Raw genomic sequence first — 25,245 nt, 5'->3', positions numbered from 1 at the left:
CCATGGCTTCACTGGGTGCAAAGGCCTGAGTCTCTGCTCCCCTCCATCCTCTGCCCTAGCCTCTGAGGCTCACCAGTGCCGAACTGCTGCTGGCCTGTGTGCCTCATCCCCTTGGTCATCATTTAGGGTCTTCTCCCAGGCCGTCTTCCCCGCCTCTTCCCCTTCCTCGTGCTTTGTATGAACTGGCACACTTCATTCCTTTGGAAGTGGAATCATTATATAAGCCAGGCTGGCTGGGAACTTGTGATGCTCTGGTCTCAGCGTGGATTACATGTGCACCGTTTTCCTTATAGACTTCTTTGCTGTCTCTATCACCCTGTAGACGATGCCCTTAATTGTCCAACAGCCTGGACAGACAATTTGCTAGCACAGGTCAGAAGGTGGCTTGGAGTCAGTTCTCTCCTCGACATTGTTGGTTCCAGGGGCGGAACTCAAGGTGTCCGCATGGTGCCCCCTGAACCAGTTCACTCCTGTACTCCAATCCCTCTTTAGCTAGGCAGAACAGTACTAATTTATGCTTAAAAGAAAGATTTTACTCCACTTAGATTCCAAAAGGAACCCATGTTTACTGAGCAGAGTTTGTACCTCAAATTCGGTGGGAAGTGAAACCAGAAAGGCTCTGGCTTCCTTTTGAACCCAGGTTGTTCCAGAAGGATCATCCACAGAGACTGTCCCGGGATGTGCAGAGGGTGGGAAACCCGGAACCCATTCACCTATGTGGCTCTCTTTCCACTTGGGGCCTTTACATACGGACTCCTTCCCACATCTTTTTATGTCAGTGATCCCCTTACACTTGGAGCCTGGGCCTCGCTCCAGCCCTTCCGGGGTATGCTCTTTCTTGTGGAGTGAGGAGTCCTACAGTGACGGGGACAGGACCCAGGGCTCATGTCTCCTGTCAACGTTCTCTGAGAGCTTGGGCCTCCTCTCTGGGTCTCTGTGTGTGTGTGTGTGTGTGTACAGAAGCCAGAGGTCAACGTCCAGGTTTGTTCTATGAGACAGGGTCCCTCACTGGGACCCGAGGCTTGCCAATTAGGCTAGACTGGCTGGTCAGGGACCACCTGGTGCCCACATGTTTCTGCCTCTCCAGCACTAAGATTGCAAACGTGTATCACAATGACCCAGAATCTAAGGATCAAACACAGGTCCTCATAGTGGGGACTTTACCAACTACCCCCTGAATCTTTCTGATGAAGTACCACATCGCCGACGTTGGTAGCTAAGCAGTTTGCCAGGGTGTGGTCAGAGGGTGTTTGTGGCCCCGTTAGAGAAGAAGGGTGGGTGGGGAGAAACGGTGTTAGCTGAGGCCAAAATCTTTCTTTGCTACTCTGTTAGTGGTCTGTCAGTCTTCACAGGAGCATCTGATGTGAATGGGGAATATGATCCAGCCCAGTTCTTCAGGGGAGCATCTGATGTGGATGGGGAATATGGTCCAGCCCAGTTCTTCAGGGGAGTATCTGATGTAGATGGGGAATATGGTCCAGCCCAGTTCTTCAGGGGAGCATCTGATGTGGATGGGGAATATGGTCCAGCCCAGTTCTTCAGGGGAGCATCTGATGTGGATGGGGAATATGATCCAGCCCAGTTCTTCAGGGGAGCATCTGATGTAGATGGGGAATATGGTCCAGCCCAGTTCTTCAGGGGAGCATCTGACGTGGATGGGGAATATGGTCCAGCCCATTCTTCATGGTGGTAAGCCACTGTTACATTTTCATACTGGTGCTGCCTCTGCTGATAGATGCTCAAGGAGCTTTTCTATGGCACAGGCCCTTGCTAACACTAATCAGTGCAGAAGCTTTGATGTCCCAGTGGTATGGGTGGGCATGACTCCAGTTGATGTGATGTCACTCTGAGAGGTGGCTATGGAGGTGGCCCTTTGCACCTCGGTGCCTGGCCTTATCACCTGCACCTTCCCTTCTGCTGGCCTCAGGGGTCTGGCTCCCTGCCTGGAGTTACCTCTATTTGTCCATTTTGGTTTTTTCTCCCTAGGTCACAGAAACACTTAGAACAGAAGAGGGAACAAGTGAGGCGAGGCAACCGGAAGGGATGTTCTCAACCCAGCTGAAGGGAAAATGAGAAGCGGGCCTGCTGGCTGCCTGCTTTGTGCCACAGCAGAAGGGCACCTCGCCCTCTCACACCATTCCAGGCACGTGTCTGTCGCACAGCACATCACACGTTCCTCTGAGTGTGCAGTCTCCCACCCCAAACCCTCCAGCTGTCCCCATTCCATCCACTCCCAACGCCCCTTCCTCAGGAAGCCTTCCATGATCTATCTCTTGGCTGAAAGTCATCTTAATTCTCATGATGCTTCACTTGCACCTCCGGTGTGTCTTTTCTCTCCTGTGGCTAATGGGCCTCCAGGATGCAGAGACTTCCGCTCACTTTTGGAAGGCCCAGAGTTGGTCAAGGCACTTTGAGCGGTCCAAGCTTGGTGACCGCCGAATGAATGGATGGACAGGCGGAGGAGGCACTCATACTGCTGTGCCAAGCTGAGTCCTCTTGGTTATTGGGATAAAGCCTCCTGATGAGCATGGCTGAGTTCTCCCGGGTTGCGCTCTGCAGACTCCTGTCCCGAGCATCCTTTGTGTGCCCCAGGTCCTGTTTTCCCCCTCAGCCTGAACGCCACATGTAAAAACCCTTCCGTCTCTTTCAAGAAGTCCCGACTAATTTTGTCTGAGCCACACTTGGAGAATCTTTTCCCTTTCCCTCTGTAACAATTCTTTTCCTTTGAAATGAAGCCTACGTACTGAGGCCATTCAGACAGATGTTTCTCGGTGGGACGGGCGGCTCCAATTTCTTGATGTGTGTGGATCTGATGGCTCCCCAGTTACTGCCTGGGTGTCAGGAAGGGCTGGCCCCTCTGAAGTTCCTGCTGCCCTCCATGCAGGTGATCACTCCTAAGGCCAGTGTGCCCCCAACAGCCCCTTTCAGGGTGTTCCTGGGCAGGGAGATGGCCAGACAAGGAAGGATGCAAGCTCACAAATGTCAAACCTCTCCCAAACCACACAGCTGACAGAGACAGAGCACCATGGGAAACTCATTGTCCCTGGGGTGGGGGCTGGGGTCCAGCACTCTTTCCTCCAGCACACAGATCTGGGAAAAGGGAAAGGGTTTGGAGGCTAAAGGACGAATATCTTGTTGCTCCTGGGCCAGCCGAGTGCTTGCAGCTAATGCTGGTCCTATCTCTCCCTCTCCCGGCCTCCGTTCCTCGTCTGTAAAGTGAGGGCCTTGAACAGCCTACGGTCTGAGCAGTAGCCAGTGAACAGGTTCTATGTTCAGGATGCTGTGAGCTTGAACAGAGGGGCGTGGATGATCATGAAGTGGCAGGCCTAGGCAGGGGCACCAGGGACAGCTCTTGTTTGGCCATTTGAGAATCCCTTCCTGAACGGCCCCTGGTGGGGGCTTGCATCATGAATTGTGTCACCTGGGGATGGGGGTCTGGGCCCATGGGGAAGAGAGGAGTGACTCCCAGGTCAGGGTATAAGTGCCTATCACTGTGATTTCTGGTAAAGGCTATGTCAGGATGAACTGGAGAGGCTGAGACATCCCTGCCTCCCACAGAGCTGAGGCAGTCATATGGATTCTTCCCGACCCTCCTCAGCCTACCTCGCTGACAGTCCCATCCATTCCTTCTCCCTTCACAAGTCCACATTCAGTCGTGCCCAGCCTTTAAATCTTGCAAAACGACACTGTCATCTACAAAGTTGGCGTTCATGAACAGCACAACCAAGTCACAAAACAAAACGAAAACTCTCCGTGTTTTAATTAATCTTATGATTTTGTGTTGGATCTCATTCATAGCTAGCCTCTGCCTACACGGACTGACAGGTGCCACACTGCCCCTGATTGGACTGTCCCCTTGTGCTTTCAGGGGGGCCAGAATCCTCATGAATTAGTCACACGCTTGGATTCAGACACTAAGTGTGCCTACCAGGTTAGCCTAGTTTCTGACACTACAGACTTCTCACCAAGGTGGGGATCGGTGACCTCAAGACTCGCCTTGGGATGGTTAGAAACAGAAATCCCAGGCACCCCCTCTGGCAAGTCTCACCTGGTGATTGACTGAGAAACCCAAGTGTTGGTTCCTTTTAGCAGGTGTTTCTGTCCTGCAGCCGGCTCTAGGAGCCGTTGGCCTGGATTAACTGGTACTCCCCAGGCTTGGCATAGAGGGCAGGATGGCCAATCAAGAAATCATTAACATGCTGGGAGGGGGGAACGCCCCATGGTGGAGCACTTGCTTAGCATAAGCAAGGCCCAGGGTTCATCTCCAGCACTGTCCCTGTCTCCAAATGAACAAAACTAGGGCACATGCTCATCTGTTTTCTTTACCTAAGGTCAACTGACTGGGCCATTGGGTCTCCCACCCACCCACCCATCCATCCCTCCTCTCCCTCCCTCTCTCCATTCATCCCTCTCTCCCTCCATCCTCAGAGCTCTCCCCAGGAAGAAGCCATAGGAAGTGGTTGTATGAGTGGATCCTTGGTGAGAGTTAGTTTTCTAGTAGGGATTATGCTAAGGGATACCCCGAGGCTCACTTAGTACTCACAAAGTCCCAGGACACTTTTTTTTTTGAGACTGAGTCTCATGTAGCCCAGGCTAGCCTTGAACTGCCTGTGTAGCTGAAGCTGACCTTGATCTTTAATCCTCCTGCCTTAACCTCCAAGTGCTGGAATTGCAGGTATGTACCACCATGCCCAGTTTATATGATCCTGGGGATCAAACCCAGGACGTCCTGACCGCTGAGCTTCATCCCTAGCTCACAATGATCCCACAGAAGAGAGAGAGATGGCACTCTAATTTTGGAGTTTCAGAAATTACCAGATGAAAGCTGGTGAAGGCTCGACTCCTAGGTCTCCCCCTTTTTCTTGGTCCCTCCTCGAGAGGCAGAGGGGTACAGCCAGCTGCCAGCCCAGCCCAGTGTCATGGCGTCCTTTCAAACATTTTCTGTTTGGTTCAGAACTCAGATTCTCTTCATTTTCTCCCTCTGCATCATGACAAATATTCTTTATAAAAATTATTTTATTTATAAGCGTGTGCTTGCTTGTGTGCCTTCCCACTTGAGAGCTTTGTAGCCACAGAGGACAGAGACAGGCATTGGAGCTTCAGTGGTAGATGGTTGTGAGCTGTCATGTAGGTCCTAGGGAACAAACTTAGATCTTCTGCAAGAGCAAGTGCTCTTAACCCCTAAGCCATCTCTCCACCCCATCCCTGTTCTTACAGAACCATTCTTATGCTGAGAAGCCCGAAAGACTCAAAAAGGCTACAGGCTCTCTTGAGCTACTGGCGAGTTAAGTCTGTCATTACGTTTTTTGAAAATGCCCCCATCTTGCATTCCAGAGTCATGAGCTCTGCAGTTGGGAAGAAGGGAGCTGCAGCCACAGGCTGTGCTGCCTGGTGTGGGCCAGGCTGCGCCCTCCCTTCCCTACCTGCTTGCCTGGCTCCACTGTGGCTTACCCTTGTCTACTTGGCAGGGAGAAAGGGTCTTCGTGTCTCCTACACAGGGACCATGGCCCCAGGATTCCATCCAACAAGATGCCTAGCTTTGTGCTTCCCTGAGATTTAGTATGAATCTCACTCAGAGTTCTGGGACTTTCTTCTCCCTTCTTATTCTGTTCTTCGGGCCTGTGTCTCCCACTGAAGCTGCAAAGACTAGGGCGAGGTGAGCCCTACTCTGGGGCTCACACCCGCCCTTCTACACCTCCTAACTTTCCATCTCGTTTCCCCCTTTCCTTTTTCCAGCTCTCCTAATTGGTTTTTCTTACAACGCTCTTTCCAGGTGGCTCTGTGCTACTGGTCCAGACTGACTCATGGCAGCTGAATCAGGAGGAAAACGTTCTAGAGGTCAGGGATAGATTTAAGAACTTGAGAGAAAACCACAGAGGCATCACCACAACCAGCTCAGTTCAGAACAAACATGGCACCACTGGCTGTGTGTGGAAGCAGGCGTTGGGGGCAGGGTGCATCTGAAAGGGCTTGGAATCCCAAGATCTTGGTTGTGTTTGCAGCCAGGGATAGTTAGTCAGAAGGAAGCATTCTCTCTAAGCCTATAGAAAATCTTGGTTAGGTTAATAGGGGCTATCACAGCTAAGATTATTGAGAAAGACATTTATAGCGCACTGTTATGTTTTTCCAATTGCACACAACCACTGAAAATGTGGCTGCACTCTGATTGTCAAGGAAAGGTCAGGTTCTGTTGGTTTGTCTTCTATTGGTGTAGACTGCCTATGGGAGAAGCTGCTGCTGCTGGGCTCTCATGTCTATGGCAAACCCGCAAAATTGGGTAGAGGGACCATTGCCAGGTAGGATAGATGCAGCAGTTTTTGATGCCCTAAAAACTGACTGTGAGGTATGGCATGATGGGGCACACCTTTAATTCCAGCACTTGGGAGGCAAAGGCAGGTGAATCTCTGTTATTTCCATGCCAGTCAAGGCTACACAGTGAGACCCTGTTTCCAAAGCAACCTCCTCCCCAAACTGACGATAGTCATCCCTTGGTGTTCATGGGAAATTGGCCCAGGAACTTCATGGACACCAAGATCTGCAGCTGCTTAAATTGCTACATAAAATAGCACAAGATGGGGCCTGGCAAGATGGCCCCGTGGTCAGAGTGCTGCACAACTATTGAGTGGGGCCTGAATAAAAAGTGGGGCATGGCCATGTGTCCCTGTAACCCTAGTGCTATGCGGGGAGGGAGCAGAGACAGGAGAGTTGCCCAAGCTTGCTGGTTGCTAGCCTAGCTCCAGGCACAATGAGAGGCCCTGTCTCAATAGAATAAGCTCGAAAGTGAAAGAACAGGAACCCAATAGCTTCTGTCTTTTCAAGGCATGCTCAGGGGCATGCACATCTCTAATACATATCCGTGTTTTTAACACATTCACACACACACAAAATGGCTTAGCGTTGGCATAGAACCTACACACATCACCTCAGATGCTTTAAGTCACCTCTAGGTGACTTTAACTTTCTAATCCAATACAAGTAGCTATTTAAACGGTTACTGTAATATATTATTTAGAGACTAATGATAAGAAAGTAAACTGGACATGTTCAGTGCAGATGTATTTTTGTAGAATGTGTCCAACCTATAATTTCTTGGAATCTGTGGATTCAGAACTCACAGACACCAAGGGCCGAGTGTACCAGCCTTAAAATCGTAGGAATCTGCTTTGAAGATGGTACGGGTTCCAGTCTGAGTTTATTTGCTCCCTCCTGTGAGACACTCCCTTTGCTTCTCTTGCACTGAACTTAGGAAGGATGCAGGGGGCCACAGGATGGATGGTGTTGGCTTTGGAGAGGCGGGGAGGCTGCAGGCCACTGTGTAGGGGTGGGGAGAGAGGGCAGAGGATGGGAAGAGGCGGCCCAAGAAGATGCTGAGTTGGCAGTTCTCCCTGACTTCCCTGAACTGGTCAAATCCAGTTTATTTTTCTTTCTTGGGGATTAGTAACCAGGAGGTTTTCTTTCAGCATTTCCACTCCCATGACTGGGTGTCTTTTACCCATAAAGCATACTGTTTGACCCGCTGCCTTTCGGACTTCAGAACTTGAATCTTCTCTGGCTGTAAGGCGTGCCCTGGGCTCCAGCCTTGCTGCTGTCTCTGTGTGTGAGGCGTTACCTGGGCCATCGCTCACATACTCTCCAAGTCCTGGCACTTTCCTGCGTTGATTTGGAATTAAAATCATAAATAAATAGAAGGAGAGCAGAGAAGGAAATGATGTGGGAGCCTTAAGGAGCCTTGAGAACGGCCTCTCACATCTGGCTACATCTCACATCTGGCTGCCTTTCACATCTGCACACTGCTCCTGAGTTTGCCCTGGGTTCTGGGGCTGGCAGCCCCCCTCCCACCTCCCCATGGTTCCTCTTAGGCTATTCTGTGTCATTTGGGGGTATAAGGTGCTCCTAGCCCCATGAGTGAGGACAACTGCCTGGCTTTCTACTCCCCTCTAGGAGCCTCACACAGCCCCCTCTTGCCTCGCCTGCCTGCCGTGCCAGGGACTGCCCAGTGGCTTGGCCTGGGGCCTAAGACAGCATTTCCCTAGAATATGGTTTCCCCCTTCTCTCTGGCCCTCATGCAGTGGGTGTCATCCTACCCACCGGCTTTGCCTCTGTCGTGATTTATCCTCTAACCAGAATGAGTCAGGGTGTGGATTTTTTATTTATTCCAAGGAAAAATCGCATAGGGCAGTGGGGTTGGGAGCCTGCTCTGGGGGCCTGAACTGGGAACAAAGCAGAGCATATTCCTCAGTGACTTCCACAGCAATGAAGGCCAAGGCTGCTCTAGGCTTGTCACCAAGGGAGCAGGCAGAATAAAGATCTATCATTTCACCCAAGCAGCCATTCAAGTGCCCTTTCCTTGAAGCCTCTCTTTCCCCAGGGAAGGACTGTGATTGACGCTCCATGTCCTCTCCACCTCCTTCCTTGTAAGCATGCTCTGGGATTTGTATCCCTGGGCCCTTTGGTTGGATGAAGAGACTGTGGCACAGAAAATAACTGTGATGTTTTAAGATCTCATGACTTGGGAAGGGCCGAGCTGGGAAGGCACAGCATTTCATATGGCCTGAGCTGTCCTCGAACTTGCTGTGTAGCCACGAATGATCTTTTGATTCTTCTGCCTTCACTTCCTGAGCACAGGGATTACAGGAGTGAGCCGTCATGCCAGGTTTATGCTGCTCTGGGACTTGAACCCAGGACCTTGTGCATGCTGGGCAAACACTCTTATCAATTGAGCTTGCATTCCCAGCCCTGTTGTGTGACTTGGAGACTAGATTTTGCCAGTGGTGAGGCAGGAGTCCTCAATTGTTCACCCTCAGGGAGCCCCTGGGTGTAGATGTAGAGAACACTAGGGCAATATGAGCTTACTGGTAAAGGGGGGCTGACATAGAGCACCCCAGGAGAGAGCCAGTGCCTTGTTCTGAATGCGCACCAACTAGGACATCTTGTGGTCTGAGATCCAGCATGGTAAGTGACCGGACTTAGCACCTCTCAGCTAGGTGCTCATTAGTCCGGGTGGAGCAGTCATAGCGGGTAGGCACTGCCCTGAGCTGGCAGTGGAGATGAGTCTCAGCCCTGGCTCTCCCACTCCTCCTTGCCCTGGGACTTCCTTTAGCTATCATTCTACCTCCTGTACCTTGGCTTCCTCGTCTGTGAAGTAAGAGAGTTAGGAGGTGATAGCGAGAATCTACACCTCACCATGGGGAATATTTGCTTCCTAACTGTGCCGGTGTCTGGGTCCCTCCCTTCCCTCCTCAATCCAGCTGTTGGACGCACAGTCACATGACTCTTGGAGCCTCTAAGCACACAGCCCGGTTAAATGGTTGCCAGAGCACCCTGATCAGAAGGGAAAGTGAGGGAAGAAGACAGGGAGGAGAAGGAGGAGGGGAGGAGAGTGGAAAGAAGATGTTTTGACATCAAAATCTTACCTTTACCATTCTCTTGGATTCCTCTGACATCCTTCCCTGCCATATTGGAAACTGATTCCTTCACTTGACCCCAGACCCTTCTGGGCATCCCTCTCTCTGCACCTGTGAGCTGGAATCTGTGTTCTGTGAGCATGCCTATCTCTTCCTAGCTGGCCTCGACCCTGTTCTTCTGTGCACGGCATGCACCTTTCTTAGTATAAGAGTCCCAAGCCCTGGCTCTCACAAAGCCAGAAGTGAGCTGGGGATAGATAGGACAGCAGGGGACTGGAAGGCTTGGGCTCCACTCAGTGGAACTGCTTCTGTTGTATTCCTTTGGGCCTGGGCAGGACCCTGCCTGTCGAGTTCTGGGCCCCAGACTCATTGTAATATTTACGATGTCCTTTCTTAGGGTCTCAGCTGGCTCTCCTGCAAAATGGGGATAAGCTTATTTCATGTTCAGGTAGCCTGCTGCTCTAAACCTGCGCCGTGCCGTGATTGTTAACCTTGGCTGTCAACCTAATGAGATTCAGAGTCACAATGGAAACAAATCTCTTGATGTGTCTATGAGAATGCTTCCAGAAAGTTTTGCCTGAGGAGGAAAGCCCCACCATGAGTGTGGGTGGTACCATTCCATGGGCTGGGGTCGCAAACTGAATATGAAGTATAAGGCGAGCTGAACACCAACATTCGTCTGTTTATTCCCTGAGTGGCATGTGACCAGCTGCTCAACACTCTGTCACCAAGCCTTCTATACCATGACGGACGCCCCCTCTGACTGGGAGCCAGAATAAGCCCTTCCTTCCTCGATTGCTCTGCAGGCGTTTTGTTCTGACACTGAAGATGTAACTAATACATGCACCAGGCAGTTGACCATAGCCCGGTGTTGTCAAAGTCCACACAGCCCCACGAGTGTCTCCTTTAACGCACTATTCTGCCTTGCAGAGAACTGATGTTTCTCCAGCCAGGGGCTGAGCTTCAAGAACGAACTGGGACCTTATGGGGGCTCAGCTCCCTTTCTTCCCAGCACCAGGAGGTTTCCTGCTCCAGAGGATGCAGGCAGGGGCTTCTGCAGGCCGACACCGGAGCTTGGGGACATCAAATGGGCTTAATCACTTCAATGTAAACGCGCCCAAGGCATGTGGATTGAATTTCTCTGAAAATACACAAGGGGCAGAGAACACTCAGTCCCGGAGGAATTTGTTTTCTCTTTCCTTTTTGTGTGCCTGTGAGTGTTGTTATTGTTGCTGAGACTGGAGCATGTCAGAAACGGTTCAAGATGCCTACAGCATCCCTGGATGCTCAGCAGAGCCCACTGAGGGTTCTGAATTGGGCATGGTGGGCAGAAGGTGAAGGACTAGGAATAGAACCCACTGGCTGCCCCACCAGACCTGTTCCCCCGTCCTCTTAGTGCAGCTACTGATGTCCCACAAGGCTTCAGCATGATGGCCAGTCCCCCCTGCGGGTTCCTGGGGTGGGTGGCAGTGGACCAGTCCTTCTCTGGGATACTCTGGGTCTGGGAGTGATACTTTCCCGTCTGGTGGTGTCTTCTTGTTTTATATTCATGATGTGGTGTAGATGGTGACTCCCTGCTGAAGACTCCTGGGGAGAATTTGAGTAGCGCAGATCCCCTGGGTCTGACCCAGGAGACATAGCATGCAGGTGTGAACTCTGCCCAGGGCTGGGTGCACAGAAGCCCCTCAACCCTCAGCCATTGTCTTGATTCCAGGCTTCCCTGCCTCCAGCTGCAAGCCACTCATCTGCCACTTCCTGCTTTGCTGATTATAAAACCCATGTACAATGAAGAGTGCGCTTTAACTTTGTCTAACTCTCCCAGATGGAGTGGGGAAGGGACTGGTCTCTTTGACATTTGAGAAAATAGAGGTTCAGGAAGGCGGAGTCTCCCAAGGTCTGTCTCCAAGTGACAGAGCTCCGTGCTTCAAATCCTCTCTCTTGTCCCTCCTTTGGGGCAGCCGCTGGCATCTAGCCACATCAACAGTTGCCACAGAGGGCATGCAGAATGATCAGCCAGTGACACTAGCATCAGCCTTTCACCCCAAGGTCAGCACCCACGACTCCTCTCCGAGACTGAAACTCCCAGAAAGCTGCTGGCGGGAAAAGTGGGGTGAATGGAAGAAGCCGAGAAGGGATGTGAGGCTTGAGGCTCGGTCATAACTGCCACCTTGATAAGGTTTAGAATCGCCATGGAAACACATCTCAGGGCATGTCTAGGAGAGATTATCTAGTTTAGGCAAGACCCACCTTAAATGTGGGTGGCAGCATTCCATAGACTGCCCCCCCAACCCCGCTTTAAAAACAGAAAGTGAGAGAGCGGCAGTCTAGTCAGTCGGCTTCCTGACTAGATGCTGTGGACCAGCCCCTTCCGCGGCCATGCCTCCCCTGCTGTGCTAGACTGTGCCTGCAAGCTGCCAGCCAAAAGAAATGTTCTATTCCTTCTTTGAGTTGCTTTACTCAGGCGTTTTTTTTTTTTTTTTTTTTTTTTTTTTTTTTTTTTTTTTTTTTAATCAAAGTAGGAAGACAAGTAACCAATCCGGGGAATAATTAAATGTGATAATGAATAAGGTTCCTATCACTGGGGATAGGACCCCCTGAAACGCCCAGGTAGCTGCAGTCCACCTCACAGGTAGTGCAGCTCTGGGAGTGCCCAAAGCTTCCTCTGCTTCTCTCAGTCAATAGTGGCCGTAAATGAGCTCAGGTCTAGGGACTCCAATAGTTGTAGTCCTGCCCATTCACCCGAGGCGTTAATTCCTTCCCACAAGGCTCTGGGCCATGCTTGGATTAGCAAAAGAACACAAGAAGTCAAGATGGCGACCTCCCCAGATCCATCTCCTTTACAAAGGCCTCCCAGAGACCCTGGCCAAAGCTCCCTGCTTTTAAAATCTGGCTGAATTTCTGTCTTGTGCAAGGTGCTGTGCCGGTTCTCAGGTTGCAAGGATGAGACACTGGTGTTTCATGAGAGGATCCCTTGTTACCCTGGAAGTGATATGCCAGAGGGAAGGATGGAAAGGCCTTTCCAGGACAGGAAAAGACTCCAGTGAGCCCTCATGGAGAAACGGAGAAAGTGACCCTACAAAGACGGCTATAAACGCCAACGGGTCCTCTTTTGTCTTGTTTTCTAAAATATTTGAGTCATGCCTCCTCAGTGGGTCTAAGACTTCTTCCTGAGTGAAACCATGTTTTTAGCATTCCAGGACTGTGCAGAGCCTGTGAGCTTAGTAACAGATGTCTAACAAATATTGATCAAAATAAGTTCTATCTTGAAAAAGTGCCTTCAACCTAATTTTTTTAAGGCATGTTTTATGTGTCCCAGGCTGGCCCCATTGTGTCCCCAAGGACAAACTTGGACTTCTGATCCTCCTACCTCCACCTCTTGAGATTTAGGTGTGCGCCACTGTATACTGTTTATGCAATGCTAGGGCTTAAACATAGGGCCTGTGCTTTACCAACTGAGCTACATCAGCCCCTCAACCTAATCTTCTCTCTCTCTCTCTCTCTCTCTCTCTCTCTCTCTCTCTCTCTCTCTGTGTGTGTGTGTGTGTGATATTGCTAGTGTACAAAGGCATGTGTAGGTGTACATGCATGTGGTGAGTGTGTGCATGTAGAGACCAGAGGTTGACGTGTAGTACTTAACCCCTATCAGTTTTCACCTTATCTTTTTTCATTTTCTTTCTTTCTTTCTTCTTTTCTTTCTTTCTTTCTTTCTTCCTTCCTTCCTTCCTTCCTTCCTTCCTTCCTTTTTTTGTTTCTTGAGACAGAGTTTCTCTATGTAGCTTTGGTGCCTGTCCTGGAACTCACTCTGTAGACCAGGCTGGCCTCGAACTCACAGAAATCTGCCTGCCTCTGCCTCCTGAGTGTTTAGATTAAAGGTATGTGTCACCACAGCCTGGTCCACCTTATCTTTTTGAAGAGACAAGGTGTCTCCCTGAGCCTGGAGTTCACTGACTAGGCAAGACTGGCTGACCAGTGAGCTCCAGGGATTACTGGTATTTGCCATCATGTTCAGATTTTTGTGTGGGTGCAGGAGCCATATCAACCCCCCCCCCCTTTTTTTGGTCTTTTATACCCTGTAAAGAATATGCATACTGAGCAGCTGGAGAGATAGCTCAGTGGTTAAGAACGCTTACTGCCCTTCTAGAGGATAGGAGTTCTGTTCCTAGCGTACATATCAGGTGACTCACGGCTCCCCGCAAAGCCAGCTCCAAGGGGATCCGACTCTCTGGCTATCATGGACAAACACACATACACCTTTAAAATGATAAAGATAAATTAAAAAAAAGACTGCACACACTGGGGCTAGGATCATAGCTCAGTCGTGTGGTGTTTGCTTAGCATCATGAATCCTTAGCATTACAAAAATAAATCTTGAGGAAAAGAATACAGATGGCCTGCACCCTATGTGGCTGCGAGTGGAGAGAAGCTTATGACTCTGACTTTGAGCACCTAATGAATTCCAGTCATTCTGCCCCTGACTCCACAAAGAATTATGACCCTACTTGAGAAAAAAAAAGATGCTATGAAAAGGGAAATACAGACTTCTGTGGGGACAGCTAATCTAGGGAAAGGAAGTCACAGACGGCTTCTCAGGGGAAATGACACAGAAGATCGCACAGAACAGTGTGAAGGAGGGCTTTTGATTTCGGCTGTGAACTACCAGGAAAACTGGACAAAACGTTTGAAACAGCCATTTTCAGGCAGCGGACAGCAGAGCCTGTGAACTAAAGGAAGGCCCTGCAGAACCCAGCCCACACTCACCCCACTTCCCCTCTGAGGGCTTTTCCTACAGGAGCCCAGCACACACAGACCGCAGAGCCTTGCGGACAGTAGCAATCTTGCAAGTCTGATGTGATTTACCAATGATGGATTCCAGGAGCTTGGAAAACCCTAGGCAGAGAAAATGGAAAGAGAAGAGCCCTGAGACACACTAGATTCAGACTCCTGACCCTAGACACAGGCAAAAAAAACAGCCACAGGGAGCTGACATACCATATTCAGAAGACAAATGACATCTCCCCAGGTGTTGTAAAGTCAGAATGCCATGGGATATCACTTGAAATGATAGGGCCATTGAAATGGTTCTGTGAGTAACGGTGCTTGCTGCTAAGCCTGTTGACCTGAGTTCTAACCCTAGAGTCCACACAATGGAAGGAGAGAACCAACTCCTGCGAGTTGTCTTCTGACCTCTTCACATGCACCATGCACGTGGGAACCCCCCATGCACAATAAAATAGTGAAAATGTGACAGAAAGAAATATAAAGATGGCGAAATAAAGCGTACCAAAAAAAATACACCTGAAGAGCCAGAGTGAAATAAAGGTATTTCAGACAGATGAGCAAGTCCAACTCCCGAAGTTAAAGACAAGAAACACTAAAGGTGCTGTTTTCTGAAAGAAAATTCTGCCAAACATAGCGCATAATTTTGTGAAGATAACGAAGAGCCACAGAGCGGTAATCAAGTGAGGAAGGAGATAGGAATCCTGACAGTTTAAAGGCCTTGTGGAATTTATAGCTATGCAAAGGCAAAAACCCATATCAAAAATGGCACAAGGGGCAAGACAGGTGACTGGAATCAGTGTTATTTAGGCAGTGGCAAAATCACTAATTTAATATAAACCTTGTACAAGATGGCTCAGCAGGTAAAGGTGCTTGCTGCCAAGTCTGATGTCCCAAGTTCCATCCCTGAAACCCACATGGCAGAAGGAGAGAGCTTACTCCCAATTAAAATCGTATTTAGTTATATAATTATGATATAAAATATTAAGATATAAGATATACCAGATGCCCTAGGTGACCTCTGACCTTCACATGCATGCCTTAGTGCCCTCTTCCAAATAAGTAAATAAATGCAATTTAAAAATTGACCATAGTCTATTTTAAAATCAAAAATGCACATTTTAATCTCTAGGTCGAATCATGAAAGAAGATATGTGTAAGCTAAGGGAGTAACTCAGTGGTAGAGTGGCACACGTCTATCAAGTCTCTGGAGCTAGAAACAACAGGACAATGTATCACAGGAATAATAAAAAGCAGAAAAGAAAAAGGAGGCCACGAGACAAGCAGGCATGTTAATAATTTGGAGAGACTACGTTTTGAACCCACCCATGTTATTATAGTTAAGGTTCAATTAAAAGGCAAAGCTTATCAGGATTATCCAAATAAAAGGCAAGGCTTATCAGAATGGATTAAAAACTCAGGAGTCATTTAGAGGAGGAATGATTTAAATATGAGGACATGGGGCTGAAGACAGGGCTCAGTGGTTAAGAGCATGTGCTGATCTTGCAGAGGACCTGAGTTCAGTTTCCAGAATCCACACTGGGTGTCTCACAGCTGTCTGTAACTCCAGTGGCAGGGGACCTAATGCCCTCTCCTGACCTCTGAAGGAAATTGTGCTCATGTGTATATACACACACAGACATATATGCACATACATAATTAAAGATAAAAACAGCTCTTCAACAACAACAAAAAAGGTAAGGCTACAGAATGGCTGAAAGCAAGGGCATGAGAAAGAACACACAGGGCTTTACTAAAAGATAGCTATTGTGCCCACAGTAGTCCAGACAATTACATGTGCATATGCCTATGTATAGATGCAGTATAATCACAATATAAAATATTTATACACTATTTATACAATAAATAAGATATAACATAAGATATAGTAGGTACTATAGTCATTTTAACTGTCAATTTGGCACCGTCTAGTATCCCCTGAGAAGTCTCAGCAGAGGGATTGATAGATCACACTGACTGCCCAGGAGGCATATCTTGTTATTTCCTGGTTTCTGCTGTGCTTTCTTGACCACGACAGAGGTTGAAGGTGATGCTGTGTGGAATAAAAAGGCATCCTGTCTTCTGGTTCCTGTCCTGACTTTCCTCTCAGAGACCTTGACATGGAAGCATAGTCAATACACTCCTCTCCATGTTGCTTTTGGTGAGAGTGTTTCTATCATGGCACCTGAGCGGAAACAGTATACAGGCTGGAATGCTAAATGAGTCCACCTAATAACAATTTATATACCTAACCAACAATTTCAAGATATATAAAGTAAAGCTGACAGAACTAAATGGTAATTCCCAATACTCTCTGGCGACCTTAATAGACATATCAAATAATAAGACTCCCCCCACCGCTCAAAAACCCATCAGACTAACAATAGTGAAGCTGTAGACATTTGAACACCACAGCCATGTTACTATAACTGACATGCAGAAAAAGCCCTAATAAAAGCATAATAGACTGATTGAGTGACCTGGGAATTCACTAAAATAGACAATATCTGGACTTATACAATGTGAGGCTGAAGAGATGGCTCACAGTTAAGAGCACTGGCTGTTCTCCCAGAGGACCTGGGTTCAAGTCCCAGCACCCACACGGCATTCACAGTTATCTATAACTCTAATTCCAGGGCATCTGGTACCCTCACACAGGCGTGTATGCAGATAAAACACCGATGCACATGAAATAAAAATAAATAAATCTTAAAAACAAAACTTATCAAATCAATCCTTATAAAACAAATCAATCCTTATAAAACTCCAATAAACTGAAACACCTATATCAAGGCACATTGTGACAAAGGGTGGCAGCATTAACTACCATTGAGAAGTATGAAAATGAGGACATGCTATAGAACTTAAAGACTCTGAAAATAGAAACAGGGGTGGGCGGTGGTTGATATTTTGTTAGTAAAACTTGAACAAAAAGGAGGGATTTCTGGAGAAGTGATATCAATACTAACATGAGCAACTGGAAAGCTGCACGGACCATTATCTTCAGGAAGTTGGGTCTCAGATGAAAATCTGACCATAGCAACATGCAGAGAGTGAGATTTTTGGAGCACTCTGTCCTGAATGAGATGTCCTCATCAAGCCCCTTCTCCCCAGTCAGGGTGGGGCCCGCAGAGGTTCATGCCACACAGAGTCAGATAAGGGGAAGAAGCAGATGCAAAGTCCCATCTCTAACTAAAGAGTTATTTACACTTTATCCTGGCTGGGAAAGGGAAAATGGGTTTTCTCCAATGGAGTATCTCTGGTTTATTAGCCATACTCCAGGGTAGGCTCCATGCCCAGGAGCAGTTGGCCAATACAAAACAAATTTTGTGGGTTTTTTGTGTGTGCTTTGGCATTTTTTGACTTATTAGCTTTTTGTTTGTTTTGATTTTTTTGAGAGGTGTGTGTGTGTGAGAGAGAGAGGGGACAGAGAGAGAGAGAGAGAGAATGGAAGTTGGGTGGGTAGGAAGGTGGAGAGGGTCTGGGAGGAGTTGGGGGAGGGGAAACATCACTAAAATGCATTATATGATTTTTTTTTCATTAGACAGAAAGAAAGTCTATCCACAAAGAAAACCCCAAATGTCAGCCTAGAGGACTCCTGAGAGTCTGAGGAACAGAACTGAGAATAGCTTTCAGCATATTTCTGGAACCTGAATAATGGAGATGCCATATAATAGATGCTAGACAATATAGACAATAAAGTAAACAAGACAATCTACTTCATGAGGCAAAACAGAAACAAACGTCCTAAAGATAAAGATTTGTAGTGAACAAATTAAGTGTTAGCCCAACGGCGCAAGCTTGAATTCAAATTACAAAAAAAAAAAAAGAAAGAAAAAGAAAATGAAAGGAAGGAAGGAAGGAGGGAAGGAAGGAAGGAAAAGACAAGGGCCAAAACAAGAAATCCCAAGTTAAAAAACCTCAACCCATCAGTCAAAAATCCTAACAGCATATAGAAAAATTGTATGTCTGGATTCTTAAAGGGAAAGTGCCTGATCAAACTGAGAAGTTACTTGCTGAAAATGTTAAAAAAAACAAACAAACAAGCAAACAAAAACCCGCCAGGGAGCTAAGGATAGACCTCAGATGATAGAATGCTTGCCTATCACACACAAAGTCCTCGGTTTGATGACCAGCACTACATAAGCCAGGCGTGGTGGGACATACCTGTAATCATAGCACTTGAGAAGTATTTGCAATCTTTCTGACATGGGGTTTATGTGTGCAATGTTTTTTAAAGTTCTGTAAATCAGTAATGAAAGATGTGTATTACAGTTCTTTTTTTTTTAAACTTTTTTCTTTTATTTATTTATTATGTATACAATATTCTGTCTGTGTGTTTGCCTGCAGGCCAGAAGAGGGCACCAGACCTCATTACAGATGGTTGTGAGCCACCATGTGGTTGCTGGGAATTGAACTCAGGACCTTGGGAAGAGCAGGCAATGCTCTTAACGGCTGAGCCATCTCTCCAGCCCTGTATTACAGTTCTTAAGATGGGCAAAAAGGGGCTGAGAGACAGCTCAATGGGTAACGTGCTCACTGTGCAAGTGTAAGGACCTGAGTTCAGATCTCTGGTACTCATGTAAAAGCCACACACGATGGTGCATATCTGCACCACGGGCCCTGGGGGTGAATACAGGGCTCACTAGCCAGCCACTCTGGCTGAAATGGTGAGCTCCAGGTTCAATCAGAGACAGTATCCCAGAAAACGTGGAGGAGGGCAATGGAGAAAGACACTTGAGGCTGACTTCTGTCTTCTACATGCTCAACATGGGCAAGTATTCCTGAACACACATGTATCACACACACACACACACACACACACACACACACACACACAGCAAAAGACTTGACCAGAAATTTCATTAAGTACAATGTCAGGATGTCCACCCACTTTATGAACAGTTGTCCAATACCGTTAGTAAACAGAGAAAAGTGAACCCTACAATGAACCAGCACTATGTGCAGTTGAAATGCCCAAAATTACATTGTATTGTCCCGTGGTAGTGAGGATGTGGGATGACTGGGACTCTCTTACTTTGCTAGAGAGATTAAGTAGTAAAGCACTTCGGGGAAAAATGACATGTTTGGCAGATCCTCCTAACACCAATCATGTACCTGTCCTTCATCTCTAAGCATGCGAGCAAGCCTGGGACAAAGGATTTCAACTCTTCCTCAAAAGACATGCCTAGCAGCAGAAGGACAAAAGCCACGGCTCCAACAGAGCAGCGCAGATTGGAAACAATTCCAGTACCCATCAGCAGCAGAATAAACCAAGAGTGACATAGCTATACAACGGAATTCCACAAGCAATGGAAGGGCAGAAGGTGAACTTCTCGGGACAATGTGGCCAACCTCACAGGCAGGGTTGAATTTAAAAGGCCAGGTGGAAGCGAGAACCTGTAGCATGACGTCGTCAACACACTCACATGTGTGCACATACACACAAACACGGCTTAATGAATCTATGGTGACAGGAGTCAGAATCATGCCTATCTGGGAGGAGGGTACTGACTGGCGAGGGGCACGAAAGAGCCTTTTGGGTACTTGAGTGGTCTCCATCTATATTGGGAGCTGATTGTTTATGCAGATGTATGGGAAAGTTCTATGGGCTGTATACCCAAGATAATCACATCATTATGTAAGTTAGACCAACATAGAAAGAGAAAATCAAGGCGAAGAAAGAAGAAGAAATGAGGATGGAGGGAGTGAGAATAGGGGGAGGAAGAAGAGGAGGAGGAGGGAAAGGGGTATGGAGGTAGAAAAGCAGGATGAGGATTAGGAGGAGGAAGAGGAAGGAGAAGGAAGAGATAGCGGAGGAGAGAGAGAGCGGGAAGAATAGGAGGGAAATGAAGAGGAGGAGGAGGAAGGGGTAGCAGTGGAGGGGGAGGAAGATAGTCTGGTTGGGAACAGGAGTGCAGGAGAGGGCATTACAGGAGGATGGAGGGTCTACAGGTAGGGTCTAGAGAACGGATCAGTGAATGGTGCCATATGGAGAGAGTGCTGAGCAGAAGAAGGGGAAGGGAGTAGAAAGGTCAGAGGTGGGAGGCCAGGCAGGGGTTCAGCTGAGCAGAGCAGGGTGGGAGGGCAGAGCAGGGTGGGAGGGCAGGGCAGGGTGGGAGGGCAGAGCAGGGTGGGAGGGCAGACCAGGGTGGGAGGGCAGGGCAGGGTGGGAGGGCAGAGCAGGGTGGGAGGCACCTGTAACCAGCATTCACTGGGAAGGTTCTGAGAATGTGGAGAAGAGCTAAGCCCTTGTCTATCTGCTGAAAATCCGCCAAGGAGGAAAAACCCAGTTGAACTGTGCAGGTGTGTGGGAATGTGTTTGGGGGAGATGGGAATGTCCGAACCCTGACTTGTGAGGATGATCAGGAAACCTAGCAAGCTTACTAAAATCACCATTGATTTGTACACTTGGCGTGATTAGATCATACGATCGAATAAGCTGCTTCATAGTAAAGTTATCCAAAACTTAGAGGTTGAAGCTTCCCTCTTTATTGCCCCACCTGGTAGTCCTGGGCTATTACTGGCTTTCTCTTTATTCCTACTCACTGCCTCACTGTGCCCTCACCCGACAACCTCGGCCCCCATGAGCAATCTCACACCCACCTCCAGACGCCCCAGCACTCTCAGGTACAGTTTCACAGTTGAGACACCAAGTTCTGAGAAAGCCTTTACCAGTGAGTGGCTCCCAGTGCCTGCTCCTTTGGGGCATTGAACGTGGAAAAGGGGTTTAGACCTCCCCCCATTTCACATATGAGATGAAGAAGAGCCCACGACATTGGATGTTCAAGGTCTCAGAGGCAGAGCCTACCAGATTTTGACCTGCTGGGATGGAGAGTCAATTCCCAGGAATCAAGAAGCCTGGGAGAACCAGTCTGGGCAGCTGGCAGGCCAGAGGTAGGAAAGAGGGTGCTGAATATGAACAGCCCTGGGTTAGGGGTCCCAGGGCTCACTCACCACTTCTTGCCACTGATGTCATGCTGCTGGACTGTGTAGCCAAAGAAGGCAGAACTGGGACCAGCAATGACCCGGGGATTCCTGGTGTCCATGTTAAAGGTGTCTGTGAATCCTGAATGGGAACAGAAAAGAGAAACGGTGAGACTGGGTGCAGGCTGCCTAGGGGTGTGTCTGGGCCTTCTGGCTGCTCTTCTGCCTCAGAGAGGCTGGACTGTGAGGCGGATGGGTGACCTTGTCTTTGAGGAGCGCCTGTGTGGGATGATTGGGGGGATCCACAGTCTGATGGGAAAGGAGTGGCCTCAAGGTAGGAGGCAAAGACCCTACTTTGGGAAGATACAGTTTGAACAGAGGACCGTTTCTCTCGCTGCAAGTGCCTCAATGGCTGGAGTCAAGGTCTTGCTTATGCACAGTGTGGACCAGTAGAGACCGGGATGCTAGCAACAGCTATCACTTTTACGCTGAGCCCCTGGATTGCACACCAGCCCTGTGAGATGGAAGTCTTGCACTTCTGTGAGGTTAATTTGTGGGAATTCGCTCAGCAGGTGAGCTGGGAAGGAGATCAGAGAGCTTGGAGAGCTGGGGCAGGATCACCCTCTTTAGGGTCCAGATGGAGGGCTGAGGAACAAGAAGGCTCTTAGCAGAGATGGGGGTCTCTCTCTTGACTTCAGGCCTCACCCTAGGGTCAGAGCACAGTTGCCCATCTGGAGTTCAATCTAGAACTGACCGGACCTCCGTCTTCCTCACCCAGTCTCCCAGGAGAAGAGAGGAATAAAGACTGGCCACAGAAAAGAGACATTTAAGTTACCAGAATCCAGTTACTGCATACATCAACCCAAACTAACCAGAGGGTGGATTTCCTAAAGGAGAGGAGCCTGTCCCTCTGACCTTGGCTCTCACCAGTCTTTGTTTTTGTTTGTTTGTTTGTTTTTTTCTGAAATTCATGGCTTTCTTTCTCTGGTGGTGAGGATGTGGAGGTGGGTATAACCCTCCTAAAGGATGACTGGTCTCAGATACAAACAAAACAAGAAGCTGTTTCTGATGAGAATTATTAGGCTGGCTGCAGAGATGCAAGGAGGCTGGCTGGGCCATGTGCCACTCTTTTGCCCCAAGCTGGTGACAGAGGGGAATTCACAGTTCTTAATGGCTCTCACTCAGTGGCTGATGGAAGCCCTGCTCTGTCTCGAGTTCTTACTTGGCTTTGAAAATGACCAGTTGGTCCCAAGAGATCAGAGTCGCAGACTTGAACATCAGTGGGAGATCAGTTCTCAAACTTAGCTGGTGACGGCTCACGTGGAACCAAGGCTTCCCATCAGGGCTGAGGGACATGGCCTAATGTGACCTTGGCTACTGTCAACCCAGTGCTTACGGCATGCATGTTGAGTGTCCACATTGTGAGGGACACTCAACTGTTCTCACCATCCATCCCCCCTCACTTTCACTAAAAGCTTCCCAGAGATCTTAGGAGCAAGCACTCAAAATCTGTAAGAGCCAAGGGATTGGCTCAGTTGGTAAAGTGCTTGCTGCACAAGGCTCAGCAACAGAGGCTGATGTTGACAAGAAGGGCAAGGAGCAGTCCCCACTCCTCGTGACGGATCTAAACCACTTCTGCAGAACTCAGGATTCTTGGAAAGCACTCTCTGGGCCCTACTTATGGGTTTAAGACCCTTGTTACAAGTGAGCACAGAGAGGGTAGGATTTCCCCAAAGTTGCCAGCCTTTCTTCATGCCCCTTTTAATTTTGTATGTGTATGTATGTATGTATGTATGCATATGTGTGCATACATGAACATGCCAGCGCATGCATGTACATAGGTGTGAGTGCCTGTGGGGGTCATATGTTGCTTCACAGTTGCCTTTACCTTTGGTGTGAGGCAGAGTCTCTCACTGACTTGAAGCTTCACCAGGGAGGCTAGGGCAGCTAGCCAGTGAGCTCCATGCACCAGCCTATCTCTACCTCCCATCTCACTAGCTCTGGGATTACAAACACACACTCCACCACCCTGGCTTCTTACATGGCTTCTGGGGATTCAAACTCAGGTCCTCACGCTTGTGAGGCAAACGCTGAGCCAACTCTCCTTCTTATTCTCCGCCACTTCTTCAGTGTGACTTTCTCTACAGATCTTCACTTTAGAAAAATGTCTGCTTGGTGTCTGTTCTGGGGGGTAGGGGTGCTTGCCTGGATGAGACACAAAGTCGTCAGGGTCCTCAGTCATGCTGAGTGGGCCAACAGACTTGTTTGTAAGTCAGTGGAGTCTGAAGCGGTGCCAGGGGAAGTGAGAATAGGGTGGGGCGATGTGAGTTCTAATCTCAGCGTTGTCATCATTTGGCTGTGTGTCCGTGGAGAATATGTCTGCTTCTCTGTGACCCAGGTTGCATGGCACGAGAGGCTTCAATCCCATATTGTAGGTACTCATCCACACATATGTGTGGTTCTTTGGGTACACGTGCACGCGCGCGCACGCACACACACACACACACACACACACACAACTGACTTCCAGTTGTCAGCACACAAGCATCTGCCTTGAATCTCTGCAAACAACTGGGAATTGGAGACCAGGCAGCAGAAAGAATGCGAACTCATCTGAGTGTTGGCCAAACATCTGGGAGGGGAAATCTCCAGGCAAAAGTGATAATATTTTGCATTCCCAAGCCAAGGGGAAGAATTAGGAAAACCATCAGCTCATATTCTGCACTATTCAGGCTTGGCTCTCCTTCCACTTGTTTGCGCCGTGGAGACTTGGCAACAGGCTGGAGGAGCTTCTGGACACATCAGACATCAGAAAGATGGAGGCTTTGGTGGGTGACCAGGGAATGTGGTCATCCTTTTGTATAAAGCCTAGCCTTACCCCAAGACCTGGGTGGTGTCACTAAAACCTCAATGAGTTCTGGAGCAAGAGAGCATGCATGGCATCACTGTGAACTGATTGCCAACTGGAAAGAATCTAGACTCACCTTGGAGACAAATCTCTGGATGTAAGGAATTATCATGGTTATGGGTCTTGAGGTTGGAAGATCTACTCTAAACATGGGATGCCGTGTGGCCAGCTGGGGGAAGCTGCCACCATGATGGGACACCAAGCTCCCACCGCCATGACGAGACTGTACCCTCACACTGTGAACTAGGTAAATCCTCCCTTTCTCAAGTTGCTTTTCTTGAGTATTTTGTTGTAGCAACAAGCCACTATTTCACAGTCCCCACCAGAACTCTCAGCATTTTAAAGCTGCCCACTACGACCCCTCAGGACATGGCTGTGTGGTGCTGGGGTGGCTAAGGAGTCTCTTCCCATGCATCTCCTTGGGATGTGAGCACCTAGAGAGAGTGGGACACAAGGATGACTGGAGAGCAAGTGCCAAGAACAAAGGCCCAGGGGTAGACCGTGAAACACTCATTACAGAGCAGCAAGAAGGGTGCGTGGGTACAGGATGGGTCCTTCTTAAGAGCTGACGCTGCTATGGTAAGACCCAGGCTGGTTGTTAGGATACCTGGTCTCTTCCCTGCTTCTGCTGCTCACTGGCTGTGTGGTCTTGAACAAGGTCTTAGCTCTCTCTGGGCACCAGAGCCCATCAGGCTAAGCCATTGCCAGTCCAGATGTCCTGAGTGTGTGTGTTCCTCTGTCACCGGTTCCTAGCATGGCCTCAGAGACTAGGAGCTTTCAGACCAGCCCTGGGAACACCCCATGGACAGGCAGGTGGCTTCCCCCAGGAGTCTCCAGGGCTGTTCCTTTCCTCCCTGCTAGCACAAATGTCCCTCAGCTTTAGGGTTCCTGTGAAGGTGAACTGCACCCCCACCTCTCTGAGGACTCAGCAGCTGCCTGCTGTTTTAGTCAGGGGGTGCAATGGAGTCAGGTAGGGAGGGTGACGGCTTCGCGGTAGCAGACCGGGTCTTACCACAGGCCTTCTGCTCTATAGAGTAAACTCGCCTACACTTGGGTCTTCTCAGGAGAGAGACTTGAGCCCTTGTTTATTCTTATAAAATCCATGTCACACTCCCTTCTTCAATCAACTCAGCACTGTCAACAATGTCCATCAGGACCTTGTTTCTCTGCTAACCAGCAATGCCCATCGGGACCTCCTGCCTCTGCTAACCAGCAATGCCTGGCAGGACC

General features: G+C 48.8%; 1 protein-coding gene across 1 annotated transcript in view; it reads right to left on the bottom strand.

Moving 5' to 3' along the window:
- Itga11 (integrin subunit alpha 11) overlaps positions 1 to 25,245 on the bottom strand; it is a 103,550-nt gene that overhangs the window by 61,778 nt on the left and 16,527 nt on the right. Inside the window, exon 2 of the mRNA XM_048423713.3 lies at positions 21,138 to 21,249. Coding sequence (XP_048279670.2) covers positions 21,138 to 21,249 — 112 coding nt within the window. The remainder of the gene's footprint in view (positions 1 to 21,137; positions 21,250 to 25,245) is intronic.

The sequence above is a fragment of the Myodes glareolus genome, chromosome 4 (assembly GCF_982192425.1).
Source record: "Myodes glareolus chromosome 4, mMyoGla1.1, whole genome shotgun sequence".
Lineage (NCBI taxonomy): Eukaryota > Metazoa > Chordata > Mammalia > Rodentia > Cricetidae > Myodes > Myodes glareolus.
The sequence above is the reverse complement of the archived record's forward strand: the minus strand, read 5'-3'. Positions and strand labels throughout refer to the sequence as shown.